Source organism: Cyprinodon variegatus, unplaced genomic scaffold (genome assembly GCF_000732505.1).
Source record: "Cyprinodon variegatus isolate N-32 unplaced genomic scaffold, C_variegatus-1.0 Scaffold271, whole genome shotgun sequence".
NCBI classification, from domain to species: Eukaryota; Metazoa; Chordata; class Actinopteri; order Cyprinodontiformes; family Cyprinodontidae; genus Cyprinodon; species Cyprinodon variegatus.
In genome coordinates, this window is record NW_015150724.1 from 46,582 (window position 1) to 63,724 (window position 17,143).

At 38.4% G+C, this 17,143-nt stretch overlaps 1 protein-coding gene across 1 annotated transcript in view; it reads right to left on the reverse strand.

Annotated features, from left to right (window-relative positions):
* Positions 1-9,394: 9,394 nt before the first annotated feature.
* The window catches only part of LOC107089923 (nuclear factor of activated T-cells, cytoplasmic 1-like), a 43,966-nt gene continuing 36,217 nt past the window's right edge, over positions 9,395-17,143 (reverse strand). The window contains exon 8 of the mRNA XM_015382986.1: positions 9,395-9,533. Within this exon, the coding sequence (XP_015238472.1) occupies positions 9,525-9,533 (9 nt within the window). The 3' untranslated portion in view covers positions 9,395-9,524. The remainder of the gene's footprint in view (positions 9,534-17,143) is intronic.

Here is a 17,143-nt window from a genome sequence, read left to right on the forward strand (position 1 = left end):
TACTTTCCATCTCAAATACATCCCGTCGACCTTTACTTTCTGGGGTGTATTGTGCTCTGAGACTGTTAGCTCTGCCAACAACTCCAAAACCCAACGGCTTTCCCCATCCCACCAAGCTGGACCAGACCTCTATGTTGACATCCGTCGCTGCAGGATACTGTTTCACTGAGCTAACGAATTTCAGATGGGGAGCTGTTATTAAGTGGTCTGGAAAGGAGACCCACTCCTGTTTACTGATGCCGCAGGTATTTATGTGCTGCAAGTACAACAGCTAGAAACAAGAACTTCAGTGTGGCAACAGAATAGCCTCTCTGAACCCCATCCAACTGTCATGTGGACACTTCATGAAGAAAAGCCTAATTTTGACCCTTGATATCATTATAAAGAGCACATCTCATCGAAATAAAGAGTCCTGATTTAGGGCTTTATTGCAAGCTTTTCCATACAGTGCTTGGAAAAGTGTTACTTCTCCTTTTAAATAGACTTTAACCACAACGTCAATATATTTAGATGGATTCTACTGTATGTTATAGACTATTACAAAGTAGTGGGAAAAGGTACGGAAAATAATGATACATTGTTTTGACTTTTTCGTAAATAGAAACCTGAAACCAGCAGTGGACAATTATCAACTGTTGTCAGTCCCATCAGGATTGATTGATTGTTTTGGTTTCGTTTGACCAGAGTGTCTTCCTTCCCATGTTTGCTTTTTCTCCTTCATGGTTTGGACAAACTGAACACTGAACTTTTTACTGTATGGTGTTCTTTCCGCTGGTACTTTCATCTTGCCACTCAAAAAGTATCTTGATTTTAAGTGCACACTACAAATAGTTGCCCTTCTGGAACTGTGGATGCAGTGTGGCTACAGAAGTTAAATAGACAACAATATCCTGTTGGTAGTCTTTGCATTGAGTTTATCAGATGGTCGGTGTTGCTGCTGCCATCATTGCTTTGTTTGTGGATGTTGGAGCTCGGCCTGTTTTTCAGTGTAGTCCTGGTTCTCTGACTGACTAACTGGATGTGCTCTCTTTTATCCTCTGACATGGGAGTTGGCTCGGAGCTTGTGTTTCCTGTACGGGGCCGCCTGTGGAGTTGACAATTGCCTTTTGTATCTCTGCTTTCTATGTCTGCCACTGAGCCTGGTTCTGCTGGAGATTTATTCCTGTTAAAAGGGAGTTTTTCCTCTCCACTGTCACTACAAGCATGCTTGGTATGAGGGATTGCCTTTGAGTCAATGATTCAATGCAATCAGCATGTTTTCTTTAGACAGAAAACTTTGAATAAATTTGACTTTATGATCTGGTTCAATTGTCTTTGTAAAGTGCCTTGAGATGACATGTGATGTATAAATAAACTGAATTAAATTGACTTTAAATTAAAGTGGTATACAACTAAATTGAGCTAAAATATCTGCAGGTGATATCATTAAGACTATCTTTAACACCAGCCATAAAAAGAAATTGAAAAGAATGAAAGAAAACATATATCATTAGGCACTACTTTGAGATTAGACATCACATAAAATTCCAAAAAAAAGACTCAAAAGGTTATTTAAATTAAAATGTTACAAATAATTTAAACTAGATTTTTTTTAATCTTGAGTGCAAAATTAAAACGTTTTTTTTCTACAATTGTGGTAAAATTTCTGCTCTGAGTGAGTTGCTCTTTTATATAATTGCATGTTTATAGTTTCTATACTCCAGTTAATCACTAATCCATTACTATCAGGTTGCAGAAGTCAATCTATGGAGTTAAAGTCTTTTGAAAAAGGCTACAATATTTGGGCAAAGATTAACTAACTAGTACAATATTGTTCTTAAAAACAATAGAGGAAATTTAAATACAATTTTAAACAAGTTCAAAATAAAAGCTTTAGCGGATCCCCCTCCAAGGCAGTGATAACCTCACAGCCTTTTGAGGGAAGAATGTTCAGCGATCATTTTGTCAGAATAGTCCGCCTGGCTGACATTTTTTGTAATGTGATTCAGTAATGAGTGTCTGGCATGACGTGGTAAATCCATGATCACAGATATACGGAGGAAGCTTCCAGCCAAGCCGCAGGCCGTGTTTTAGTTCTGACCCACTGTGATCCATGTGGCTTGGTGGCTTTTCAACGCGTGTCTCCCAGACCTCAGAATGTGAGCAACATAAACCCAGCCTCTAAATGGCTGCGTCAGTAGAAACTATAAGACAAACATTATGTATGATGACTTGAAGCTGCAGAGTTTTAAATTAATGGTTTCTATGACATAGTTGAGTTTTATATAGGAGCTATTTTTGAACTATTTAAGCATCTTTGAATAATATTGAAGATCAGTGAAGTAAAGTATCCTGATGGAAATTCTCTTTCTTATATTTTGTGGCCCTTCTGCACTACAAAACCCATTTAAAACCTGAATCAAAGTCTCTCATCTAAGTGTCTCCGTGTGTGGACCCCAGACACAAATGAAACCCAATTTGTTTAGATAATCTCACGGCAGCTTTTCAGCAGACACATTCTTTAACGGTGACTGTGGATATTATGACGGAGCGACTGAAACCAGACCAGATCTTTTGGCTGAGCCTCCAAGGTCTTTGGTGTGCAGACACACGCATGAATAAAAAAAGAAACAACCTGCCAAAGTGAAAAAAAAAATCTAATTTTTACTAATTCATGATGCTTAACTGTTTAAAACCAATCATTTCAAGAATGGTTTTAACACAATTAAGACAGAGTAAAGCAATGCTAGTGCTATTTCTAACTACTAAATCTAATGATTTGCTTGAACTGCAACCAATTTGAGGTAATTCCGTCAATAACTGAGCAGATTTCATAATAAGTTACAGAATGCTATGATCAGAACCAGAATCTCGAAGGCTCTTAAGTTTTGCCAGGGGGACATATAGAAAGGGGTTGTAATAAAAGGAAACAGAGTGTGCTAAGGTAATTCAGAGGACTTCCGCTAAACAGCAAAGGTATTTCTCCTCTAATGAGAAGAGATCACATAATCTCTTGGTTCCATTAATGTACTTCAGCTGCATCCTCCATCCTTTATATTGCAAATGAATATTGTTTTAAACCACACTGATACTCACTTTATGGGAATGTTTCCCAACTGAGGGCTTTTAGAATATACAAAGACTATCATTTTTCTAGGAAGGTAATGACCCTGATCTCTCTTGGTACCTGACAACAATTAACATCATTAGAGGATCCAGTACACACTAGGTTGTCTTAAGTGTAATAAGCTAATTGATTACTTTGCATAAAATACTGACAGAAAATCTGCATTTATCCCCATATTGAATATCTAGCTCCTCACTTCAAGTACTCACTGAAGTCTGTAAACTGGATAATGGGCAATAAGAGCCAAAGCTGCTCAAATCACATAGAAGGAATAATGTTTTTAATCTCGATGAGGGGAAATTGAAACAAATCTATTGGCAATCTCAAAAGTACAGTTGTTGATCCATACTGTTGGCAGTCAATGATTCTCAAAGGCTAACACATGAGTGCACCTACCAATTAATTCTTCCCATGGCTATAAAACTTCTTCAAGAAGCTCAAACTTTTACTTATACCTCTCCATGAGACGCGCTGCCAGGAAAGAAGATTCCTTATATGAGAAGGCAGCAATAACAACAACCGTAAAATATCCACATCCTGTCTGAAGTCATAAATAATAAAGAAGCCATCACGTTTTTTCTTGTACCTGTCAATATGTCTACATGTAGAGGGAGACTATGTTCTAGGCATTGCACTTAACCACAAGACAGTGTCTCTTTCCTTACACTATTAGCCAGCCATTGACCTGCTCCCTAAAGGCCAGAGGTTCAGAGGTTGAATGGCCTGAAAGCACATTGTCCCTTACCAAGCCTCTTCATATGGCTGGCTGTAGTATCTTAGAAAGAGAACGTATGCATCCAGGGGAAGCTCTGCTTTTGAAATCCCCATTAGACACTCTATGCTCGTCCCTAATGAACACCCTTTAGCCCAAAAATCCTCTCCTTCTTCCGACCCCCTCCAACCCTGCCTTGCGGCACTCTCCAATGTTAGCGACTCAGCATGTTTTTCTTCATCGTGGTGTGGATGCGCTTTCAATCATCATTAGGGGTTTTGTGGAGTCCTGGGGTCTGGGCAATGTGCCAGAATGTGTAAAAGTTTCCATGAGGAATGCCTTGAGTTGCCCTCAGATGTGTCAGAACTAAGTGAAGATTCGAAAGAAACTTAGAATCATGTCTTTGTTGTTGTTATTGGGAGGAAGGAAAGAGGAAAAGAGGCATAGACAATATTGCTTCCAGTTTAGGGAAACAATCTTTGCAGCATTTCAAATACACTGGCTCTAACTCCAACAGGAAACAATCACAAGGGAAAAGACGCCACAAAAGGCATTCGGAGTACACATGCCAAATGTCAAAAAGTCGATAGAGGCTATATTGTGCTTTGAGATTTTCTTATTTTGGGGAATAAGGGCCCTCTGTTTTCAAGGGAGGCAGCTGGTAAAAATCTAGGTTGCTGATTAGCTCAAGTTGCTTTGCTGTCTGCTGCATTTAGCAGCAATTCATGACATCACCAAAAGAGCTAATGAGACAGGACAAAGAGCACAAGCCCCAATTAGCTAGGATAGGTAGCCTCTGTTTGTTTTCCCCACAGACACTTGTCTACTGCCCAACACCTATTGCCAACAAAAAGCATTTTTTTCAAAAGAAAAACTTAATTCAGTTTTCTATTTTAAAAGAAAGTTAAACTACAGTAGTTTGCAAATTATACACTCTGCAAAAGTGTAACTATATGTGTAAGAACAGGTTTGCAGAGTTGAGACATGTTGGGTGATGTCACAAGAGAAGCCCTTTTACACGTGAGAAAATGTGCAGTTGTTTTAAATTCTCTTTTTTTAGATTTTATTGGGTCAACTCAAATGTTAATGGTGCATACTCATATACACTGATGTCATTTGTCTGCCACTATTTCATGTTGAGCGCCTTGTAAAGCATAGACAGAGGGCTGTGAGTAAATAAGCCATGTCTAAAAGTTGGTTTTATAAAAGCTTGACCAAGAGTTGTTTCAGACTTTTAGTCAATAATACTACAGGCAGTCTTCTAGCAGCAGATGTTTCATCCTCCATCTACTGAACCATGCTGATATGTGGATATATATCCAGCTAGGAGAAGTAACAGTTGGGTGAGTGAAAGCCAAGATGCTACTGAGTGAAAGTATTTAAGCTTTCTGCCAGTAGGAATCTTCCTCTAGCTCCCCCATCACTGTGCTGCACTAGAATAACCACCTCCTGCTTTGTGTTGCTTCTATCATAGTGCAGGGAAGACTTTAACAGTTTATGACAGAGAAAGTGTATGACAGTCTGGGGGGCTTTACACCTCCCTGCACACTAACCCTGCTCCTTGCGGTACAGTAGCTCACTGTTGATAACTTGAGGGATTTCTCAGGGGCTGCGTAAAATCTGGACCTGGCCAGAGAGACACATTTCCTCTGGCTGATGAGACCCGGAGGCCTCAGTGTTCAAGCGTGGGTGGTGCGCTACTCTTGGGGAAGATCAAGTTTGCTCCCGCAGACTTCAAATCACTGGCCTCCCAATTGCTGAGGAGGAGAGCTATTCCACACGGCTGGCGTTAAATCACCGCTACCGTGATGAGGTCATCTGCCTGTCTTGCTTCTCTAATGGAGCAGTGACTCGCTAATATAGGGCCTTAATGCGTGTGAACAGGGAGCGGGGCGCCCTGCAAGCTGCCTTCCGATCTTATTTATTTTAGCTTAGGGCTCATTTAAGGGGTTTGGGAAAGGGCCAAGCCTGCAAGCAGCAGATGCCTTGCAGTATGCTGTTACCACCGCACACTTACCGGGACTCCAGCAACTCACCACAGATGCTTGCTCAGACATTAGGTGATGCAAAAAGGCAGCTTATTGAGGTTTTCAAGAAGCTGCCACACTGATCTTGTTCGATCAAAGCGCATTCCGGTGCATCTCTAATGCAACTGTAGTCACAAGTTGAATACAATGTATTTGGCCACCATGCTTGAGGAGGATTACGTGACAATGTAGTAAAATGTAGGGAGGCAAAATATATTTTGACATACCTTCACAAGGAATAGCACTGCATGATTAATTTGGTAGAAGTTCATTTTTTTCCTAATCTGACACAGTTATGGTCAGATACACACGCTCAACTTTAGCATAATGAATAAAATAAATAAATAAATAAATAAAAGGGCTTAAGGTTTAAATTCAAATCATATTGCTTTTACATAGTTTTTGAATATTCATAAAGCACAATAATTTCTCAATTGAAAAGTTTAAGTCAGAATTTTATCTTGAATGTGTCAAATTCAGAGCAGAAACCTTTATTGATGCTACATAGTTGACCTTTTTTCCTACTGTGTTTATAACTGAAGTACGGGTTTCCATGGTAATTCTTGGAAATGCTATCAAATGTTCCTCTCCTCTGAAGGTGTTTCTTTGAATTGAATGCGCGAAACAAGATGAGAAGTTAATGTTTTCCTTATCTTTAGATTAGGGTTCATGACCACATGCATTATAAAGTTCCAAAGTGATAAACATTACTAAACACTTACGTAAAAAAAACAAAAACAAAACACATTATATTGACAGTCACATGTGGTACTAGTGTGATTTTCAGTCACGTTGTTACTTCAGGACTGCAATTAGTTAAAACTGATGAAGCCAAAAATTCAGGTCTCTAGTAAAAAAATTCAGATGATAGTTAAATAATAAAAGAAGTAAGTGAAAGGACACCACCCTATGTTCTTTTGAATGATTAGAATAATCTATGTGTTTTGTAGAGGCCTAATGAATAAATCAAGCTTTAATCGTAATTACAATGCTAAGGCATGATTTTACACAGCTCGTGTTTAAACTTTTTCAAATTTGGCTGAATAAAATAACTGCAAAGATGAATAGGCTCTTTCACAGCAATGTAAAATACAGTTTTTCAAATTCGTATTTAAGCACAGTAATTCCACTTAACCCATATATTGCTTTAATTAAACATATGTAGACCACAGCATTTCAATAAAAAGAGGATATAACTGACTATTAAGTATAACTAAGCACTAAGAATAGTCCTTAGAATTTAAAACGAGGCACAGGGGGTTGAAGAAGTTTAACATGAGACAATAGAGCAGGCTCTGTATAGTTTGTTGATGAACTGAGGACTAACGGGACTCATCAGTGCTGACAGAAATGCTGAGAGCTGAATTTCATCTCAATTATAGTCCTACAGCTAAACTCCCCTGGTCCCCTCATGCCTATCACCCCTCAGGTCCCAGAGCAGTTGAGTGTAGAACGGAGAAAGTGGACATGCCTGCTAAACAACTACATACACAAACACATTCAGGTAAGATCAGCTCTCCTAATAAAAGCTATGGTGTACAGGAAGAGTGGTATTCCTGAGTTTAAAGGGGTGTCTTTGGCCAACCTCCAAAAGGAGACAGACGATATTTTACTATTTCAGGCTGTCAGGATGTCAGTGTTATGATATTAGAATATATCATAACAACACACGCAGCCTCTGTTAACACAGATAACATGTTGCTGACCTGAGAGATGTAACGTGAAATGGACACAGTGGCAATAAAGCCAACCATATGGTCCCAGGGGTGTGACTGGTTTCATTGCCGAAGGGAGAGCAGTGACCCCACAGTCTCCCTTGATGACGACAGCCATATTCCGCAGACTCCATGGGGAAAAGACGGGAAAACAAAGCCTCTGCCTTCTGCCTCTCTGCATCACTCCCAGAAATGTAAGGGGGGGTGGTTCAGTTCAGGAAGCCCCTACCTATTGTTTTGCTTCCTTCATTAGTCGTCGTGTCAACAGTTTGGCTCGTTATGCGTGTGCCACTGTTTTTGTTCTGCTGCACCCCAGCTGACCTTGGTGTTCTGATGTTTTGACAGATTGTTTCAAAATCTCATCAAGACAGTTTGGCATTTTGAAGCAAAGCAGCCGCTTGAACCGACATAAACTAGGCCGAACGTTCCACCAAAAGCAAATAAATCTGTAAGTGCTAAAATTATACAAATGTGACGCAAATCGGGGAGCAGAGTTTCATCAGGAAACACGAGATGCAGCAGGGTGTGGTGATGTGTGAGGGCCTTCAGATAAGCAGCCATCTCTGGCAGTATTATTACGTTTATTAAGATAGTGTTTTATAAAAGAATAACCTATTGAAGATAGGATCAGAGGTTTACAGGTCCAGGAGGGATATCAAGCTAATTCTGTGGGATGCCAAGCAGCACCATAGTGAAATATTGTCCCCCAAGGATGTTCTCTGTCTGTCTGGGTCTGCACTGACTGTGACTATGTGTATATGATCAGATGTCTATGGGATAAACCTATTTAACTGATACTAGGTGTGTTTCCATTAATTAACAAATAGCAAAAATTGTTATTACGAATATAAATTTGTTAAATGAAAACACTGCAATTTAGAGAAAAACTCATGTTCTACCTCGAACTCAACGCTCCTGACATTTTGAATTTAAAAAAGCTTCCTGGATGAGAATTGAAACGTCTTCAAACTTGGAAACAAAGTCCAGTGGATTGTTTTTAATTTTCTGTTTTTTTTATCATGTTCCACAAAAAAAAGTTTTCACATTTCGATAAGGTGAGGGTTTTAAAATCATATGAAATTATTATATTATTCAAAACAGCAATGGAAGCATTTTTTGCATCAGATAAGTTATGTAATCTGCAACTGGACCTTATTGCTTCGTAAAAAGACAAACAAGGAGACTGGAAGTAGTTGAAGGATGATGGGGCTCAATAGAGTCATGGGTGAAATATGGATATATCTCATGTGTTTAATCCATCGCTGCCATGTCTGCCTATGCAGACATTTCTATACAGAAAGGGTAAATTTGTAGTAACTTACCATCATCGAGATACATCTGATCCAGTTCCTGTGGCTCTTGCTTGATGGTGATGGCCACTGGTGGAGAACTGGTGTCTTCAGGTAGCAGGCTCGGTGGACTTCCTGCAGCCTGGGCTGAGTTGCCTGATACCTCTGCCTGGCTGGGGCTGTACACTTGAAAGAATGCTGTCTCTGCTGGCCCCCCAGGAGTAGAAGGGTCAGAAACTGGGGAAGATGAAGAACTACTGTTGGAATAGATGGAATGGTGGTAAGCAAGGGGACCCGGGCTGCCTTGAGATTGAAGAATTCCTAGGGAAGAGTTGTGATCAGATGACGTAGAATGTGGAAGGCTTGGGCAGCCAGGAGTCTCCTGAATGGAGGGTACTACATTGCCTGGTGGTGTGGCATGAGTTGGGCTGTTAGGGAGGCATTTGTTGAATGCAACAGGGGACAGATCATGCAGGGTAGGACTTGAGCTGGGAGATGGCGGTGGCATTGCAGAATGGTGAGGAGGGCAAGCAGGATATCCCCCAACCAGGCAGGGGTCAGGTTCAGCAACAGGCATGATGGAGGTCAGCCTGGGCTGGCCATAGTAGGGCTTTGAATGCATAGACAGCCCAACACTCCCAATAGAATCATACTCATCGGTCGGTTCAGTTTTAATTATTGGTACTGGAAAGAAAAAGCAGAAAGAAAATTATGATGTTAAAACAAAATCAACGTGAAAGATAGCCACGTGGCACAGTTAGTGCATGGATAATAACTGTGAGCAATACAGTTTTGGCCTCAGTACACTCCCTAATGCCAAACAACCAGTGGATTTAGGCTCAATATCAACTTGGCCTTATATTTCAAGGGAGAAGCCCTGACACCCCTCCACACCACCACCATCCTTACCACACCATGAAAAAAGTAACAGAACCGGGGGAAAGAAAAATGGATGAGTCATCAGTGTGGAAAGCCACAGCTGGCTCTAATAATGAGTAAGACCTATTTTCTTTGGAATCTCCTCCAACTCTGATATCCAATAAAAGTCCTTTAAAGCATTGGACTGTTGCTGCTCTAGGAGCCCTGGACCCCCAAGTTTCCTCCACACTCTGGGAGTAATTGATTCTCTGAGGACCAAAAGATAGGCGGAGAGTAAAAAAAAATGAGCTGATTTGATTTTGATTAGACTGCCTTAGCAGCATAAGAGGCTGCAGAGCTGAGCCTGTGGTTTGAGGAGCTTCAGACCTCAGCTAATGCAGGAGAGTGCTTTGACCCCGCTCAATCATCCTGCCTTCTTTCTTTACATTTCTTATCCACAGCAGTCTAATTTGCTTCCTGTAAGCTTCTGAATGACAGGTATCAGGTGGTAGCACAATGCTATTAAGAAGAATTTTGTTTTATTAGGTTTTTTTTTTTACTTTACTCTAAAACTGTCTCTATCAGATGTATATATTGTACATATAATAAGCAAAGAGATGGAAGGAGGTCCCCACTTATATGCTCTGTACTGAGTTTGACATATAAGTAAAACTCTGCCAGCACAAAACTAATTGGCTGTTGTTAAGATACCCTTAAGTATAACAGAGTCTTTAGAGCCACAATAGACATACTGTTTATTGTTGAACCATAATAAAGGGTGTGGTGCCAGTTATTAAAAAGTAATTGGCTGTATTTGCTCCAAGTAAAATTTACTTAAAGGCATATGATTTTCACAATGAAAAGGGTGTCTGTTCCCAGTGTTTGAGATTTTGAACAACAGAAAATATAAGACATAAGAATAATTTCAAACAAAGCATCAGTCTGTCACATGACACACAGCTTGTTTTTCACTATGTTATTCTAATTTTTTTGTCTGGATTTAAACAGACATTATATCACGCATCTAGCCTCTAGGGTGATAAGCGATAACGCAGAAGGGAACACATTTACGTCAGTTCCCTGTGTTTTTAAAGCCAAGGGACCAGGCTCGGTGTGTTGGGGAGAATCGAAAAGCATGTCCCGTGATGCCTCTTCTCCAAAGGCTGGGGAGTAACAAATAAGTCACATTACTTCCAACTCTTCCTCCTCTCTGCCAGTTCTTAGTTTGCAAGGATTCTAAAATATTAGCTTTTCTCAAATCAGACACTGGATCAATTTGATGCTGTAAAAGTTTAGAGCTCTCTTCACTAGGAATTGAGGTTTGGTTTTAAAAGTAGCTCAGATTTGCATGAAAACAGATGTTTCCATTTGGTTAGTTAAGGAGAAAAATACAACCAATTTTACAAATTAATAATATAGTCCTGATGTTAAAACTCTAAAACACTCATCCAAGCCAAAAACAACTTTTCTGTGCAAGCCTTTCCAGTTAAGGAGAATTTATGAAAGAAAATCAAATTTACAAATGAGAAAACTTTGTCTATTATAGACTATTTTTCTTTAATTGCAACTAATACACAACACCCTGACACCTCTCCCCAAGTAGCTGCTCTTGGAATAGTGTCAAATCCAAATGATGCCCAGTGGTGCCAGAACCAGTTCAATAATAAATCTACTAGGACATTGCATGAACAATGTGTGTATCTACATCCCCATCAATAAATAAATTCTTCTACCCAGGTTCCACAGAGAAACTCCTTCCAAGCCTGAAAGCTTACATCTGTTTTTAACAAATTTCCTGCAGTCATGTCAGGCTCGGTGGATGGCTGCTCACACTGAATCTGGTTCTGCTGAAGGTTTTCTTCCGGTTAAATGGGAGTTTTTCCTCTCCACTGTCGCTACAAGCATGCTTAGTGCGAGGGACTGCCTTCGAGTTAATGAGTCGATGCAATTCACTGGTTTTCCTTGATAGAAAACTCTGAATCAATTTGACTGTATGATCTGGTGAACTGTAAAGTGCTTTGAGATGACATGTGCTGTGAATTATAATATGAATAAATATAATGAAATATAATATAAATAAACTGAATTGAATTAAACTGAATTGAATATTAAGGATTCTAACAAGTAAATGAAGCTACATTTTATAACATTCCCCAGAGGCATAAAGTCCATCCATACAAAATATATATATTTCTCTGTACACTCACTATATATAGAAAGTTCCGTCTAAAATTCTTTTTTCAATTTAGGTGCAGCATCAGTCAGATTTGTAATAAAACCTGGAGGGCTGCTGCAACCAGTTATAGGACCAACAATTGGTGTGATGCCAACTCTAACATCATTCAGCCCGTGCAGAAGTGCAACATAGTGTAAACAAAGCTGAGACAAACTTGAGGTCTTTTTAAAGGTGACAGGATAAAGCACAATGTGAAACTAGGTATTTTGTTGCCTTATCAAATAACCTTAATGTTATTTATAAGTTAGTAACTGACAAATTAATGCTAAAAACCAACACTTTCCACAGACACAAAGGAAAAAAAATAAGGTATATATATTATAGTTGGATGTAAAGAAGAGTATAGTTTCTGAAGCCGTTTAAAGTTATAAAATAAAGTGTAACAAGAGGGTAAGAACCAAAGGCAGTTTTTTTAAAATATCTACAATACATAATAAGGCTAAAAATTAACATTTATTTCCGATGCAGGCCTATGGGCTTGCATGCAGGGTTATTACCAAGTTTTCATAATTGATAAAATATGCTTTTTTTCAAGCTACACAAAAGGAAATAATGTAATGGTGTACAACCAGTAGTTTCCTTTGATTACGTTTCATTTCAGCTGCTAATGAGATGGCCAGCAGACCATGTCCATCTTTTACATTTTCAAGACTATATTTTCAATTGTGGGGAAGGAACTTATTTCCATCATCTAAGCACTTGAGGTATTGTGTAAATTTCATATTCTCCACCGACAACATTAAGCTATTTATTATATGTCTTCTTTAAAAACTTCTCTTTCTCTATGTGCCCTTGTAATTTACATTTTCTGACAATGATTTCTGAGAGGGAGAGAGAACTGCTTACAGTGCAAAGTACAGGGTGTTTTATTTCAAAACCAGGTATGATCTTTGATCAATTGCTGACAAACCTACTGGACTAATTGACAGGTGGTGTTATGTCAATTACTGTAATACCACACTCCGTTCTTTCCATCATTACAACACAATAACACACTTTTTCAACACATGCAGTCTTATTATTTCAACACCAAAATTCAGGCCTAATCCTAAAGACGAAGACAGTGTCTTTTCCTGAATGACTTAGAAAAAAGTTCTGTCCACACAAGCGTACTATGTACCAAAAACTGATGACTACAACACTGGACGCACGCAGGCAGGTCCTACAAGAAAATCACAGTATAATGATGGCTAACAGTTGCATGCAGGTTATAAAGGTAAACGGCACAACCGGCATTATCTGAGACTAGTTTTAAACAACAAAAATAATGATAATGATTTGTGCTCTTAAAATGCTGGATTAATTTGGAAGTACAGCTAAAGCACAAAAAAAAATTTGAGGTCAAACCCATTATTGTCTCTGTATGGATGGGGGGTCTTCATTTTGAGATCAGTAAGTTTCCTCCAGACTAGTTGGTTTTGGCTTGAAGAAAATACTGCTCTGCAATTTCCTCTAGTTTTCCCAGCCCCATGCCTTTATTAAGCTAATTGGATATGCATCTGTTATTTTTCAGAACCTATATTTCAGCTTGCCTTCTGTAATGTCTCAAAGAATTAAATTTCTAAGGGTATCATGTTTTAAAGGCAATGATGTTAGATAGCATACTGTATTTAATAAAAAAAAAAAAAAAAAAACTAATCAAACACTGTGTGGTGGTTCAGCAACTTTTCGAGTGAATGTAGAGGAACATGGTTGTGGAACTCCTCTCCCCTGCTCCAACCACAGAGTAAAAAGGGTGGGGATACGGACAACAGCTTTTGTTAAGAAAAGAACTTAAACTTTAGAGTTATCTCCAAATGGCCTGTAAAAATACAGAGGTTCCGAGAAGCCACTTCTGTCCAAGCCTCTGTTTTTGCCATAGTTTTTTGTTTGTGGTCAGTGAAAACTGTTTCTCATTTCAAGACCAACACGTCACATTTCTGTTAATGCAAGAATGATTGGAAGGGAGCTTGGAAAAGGAAAGTTCCCTCTAGGAGCCAGACAAGGACAGTTTCATGAACATCAATAACAAACATCCAGACTTGACTAGAAATGGTGCTCATGGTATAGGACACTTGCAAAATGTTTTTTTTTTAAGGTATTGTTTATTTTAAGTAGGGATTTTCGGGTAACGTTTTTTTTTTTTTATTGAAATCAACTCCATTTGATGAATTGATAGTGTCTACTTAGAAGGAATTTCTTTCAGTGTTGCTATGTTAGTGCTGTTCAACAGCTGTTCATTCTTAGCAGAGATTAACTTGCATTGGCAGGAGAAGTAATGCCAGATTGTAGGAATGCTAAATCAGAAAAATTCTGCTCTGGGATTATTTACACTGTTTAACGGTGAGAAGGATGCAGGATGCACTTTATGAGGTTGCGTTTGGAAATATAAACACACAATAAACTACTTAATTTCTCACCTCAATACTGCAAAATTAGCCATGCTGCATGGTGAAGCAGCAAAACTACCTTGCTGTATTTGGAAGGTGAATATATGATAACAGAAACATGGAGGGCATTACACAAAACATTTGTAACATCATAGAAAAAGACATGCTTGCAATAAGCATGAAATATGGAAAAGCAGTTGTGAGTTAATGCACTTCACAGAGCTAAGTTTTAAAATTCCATTGAGGGCAACAAGAACCCCCTACCCCCATTTAAACGCACTGCTGCTAGCCTTAAATGCCGGAATACACTAAAAAAGCAGCTACTCTCCTCTTCATTGAAATAAAGTGAAAAATAGTCTTACAGTATTTATAGTGACTTAAATTGTCGTTTAATTACAGTTTTAAATCTCTTTTTCTTGGATATCATAATTGTGTCAGATATTTAATATTTTTTTTTTTATTAAGCCAAATAGCTCCCTGTTTTGTTATAAACAAGAAAATGGCCACTTATAAATTAACAATGTGTCACTTGAAAAGATCAACCAACCTTTTTTTTTAATTAATTAATCAATAATTAAAGTCCCTACATGAAAAATTTGGTCAACTGGGTTAAGAGTTTTTCACTGTTTGCACATAAAATATCTGCAGTTTGTACGGTTACAAAAATGTATTTATTACTATTTTGAACAAACAACAAAACTGTTTTCAGGGCTTTGTGAAAAAGTCCTGTCATATCCATTAAGTATCTGTGAAACACTCGATAATTCCCTTTTCTAAATCATGTGCTTATTTAACTGGATTAAGGGGATATACTCCCCAGTGTTCTTTGTCAAAATTATATAGGTTACCAATTCTATAACAATGCCTTTTAGTTTTTTTCTACATTTTTTTTTTGCCCTAAAGGTGAAAGATCATTGCTTCTTTACAAAGTCTATGTGGGGCCCTAAGTGGTTATATAACAATCAACTAATTAAATGAAAAATAAGTTGAGCTGCTATCTGCATTAGCTGTCAGTATTTGATTATTTGAGGCAAATGTTCTTCGGCGCTGACTGAGCATCTGCATGATGAAGCATGAGATTAAAAGATCTTATTTTAAGGTGACTAATGCAACATTTACTGGTGACATTTGCTGCATTGCTTAGTCATACTGTAGCTAATACAGTCAATTTGCAGTGCCTATCTTACAGATTTTTTTTAAACATCAAATTTCATATGCTGTATTTAATAAGAGGATGATGGTGTATAATCATTTAATTCTCCATACACCACTGCGATGCAGGTAAATAATTTGAAGGCAAGGTGTTTCTGTTTGTGTAAGGCCACTACAGGATTATACATTTATTTCATATGCTTTTTTTTTTTAGTTCTAATTACTATCAACAGCATGCAGAGTAAGGCTAAGAACTGTTGAAATCTGCTGACATGTCATATACAATGTAATTGATTTAAGCATCGTGTGGCAGCCCAATGAACAGTTAATTTTGCTTTTTACTTCTTTTTTTTTGCTGTTAAGTTGCACAAAAGCAGTGGCTTCTGATAGCATATTCATTAGTGTCAAAGAAAAACAAGTGGTCACATGACCTGAATGGAAAATACAGGTGGTTTTCAGCATCTGTGGTCCCGAGAGTGTCAGCTCCATCCTTCCGCTGTTTTAAACAAGTGATTCTATTTTAAGGCTTGGGTTAGCCTTTTTATAGCAGAACAGACAGCAGAGTGTGAAAGAAATGTTCTCTCTAAACAGCGTCACTGGCCACAACTGTGCTTGAAGTGGGACCGTAGGCCGGAAGACTCTTTTCATAGAAGCGAGCAAAAAGTGTTGGCAAATATTTGTGTGTGAGTGTGTGAATGTGTGGGTGTCTTCCCTTGCAGCCGACCCCCAAGTATCTTGCCACAACACTGCTTGTTTTACTCACTGTTGACACACAAGCACATACTGAAACCCTCAAAAGCAAACAGCTTCACTCGGATTTCCTCTTTCCATTTAGCTGTATTGAAACTCTTACAATCATCAAGAGTACAAAGGATCTTCTTAGGTTGATTATAACCTTTATACACCATTCCTTTAAAGTGCATATCTATGGTTTAGGTGTTTCTCTGAGGAGGAATCAGATTATAGTTGAGTGATATTAAAGTCAGTTCAGTGCATGACACTTCTCAGTAGTAAGGCAACTTCAAATCAGCTATTATGTGCTACTTGTTGATACAAAAAATTATTTTTTGGATAAGACACTTTTTATGGTATCACGTAACAACTCCCTAAATATAATTTGAGATGAATTGGTTCTTTGGCTGTAACTCCTGTGAGTTAATTATCCTTCATGAAGAAGGCACTCGTTCTGCTTGTGTGGTCTACAGCATGTTCGGGGTTTACTTTGCAGCAAAAGAGAGAACACAAGTCAGCTTTTAATAAGAGTTCTGTTTATGCTCAAGAAAATGACTTAGAGATGCCTAGTTAGGAAGCCTCTTATTTTTCTTTTGGTGTCTGCCAAGGCCTTATAAGGTTCTACTCTTGGTATCTCCAATGTACTTTAGCATATTTGGCCTTAGTGTATTTTAATTTAGATTATTTTTGTAATATGAAGACACACGGCAGTGCACAGTTAATTACAAAGGGGAGGGCTAACATTATTTACAACATTTATAAAAAATCTAAACAAAAAAATGTTGCATGCTTTATACCCCCATTGACAAGTTGCCTACAGAGGTGGATAGTGTGCAGAGATGGCAAAAGTACTCACTTTCCGTACTTGAGTAAAAGTACAGATACTTGTGTTAAAAAATACTCTGGTAAAAGTGGAAGTACTGATTAAACTTCTTTACTTAAGTAAA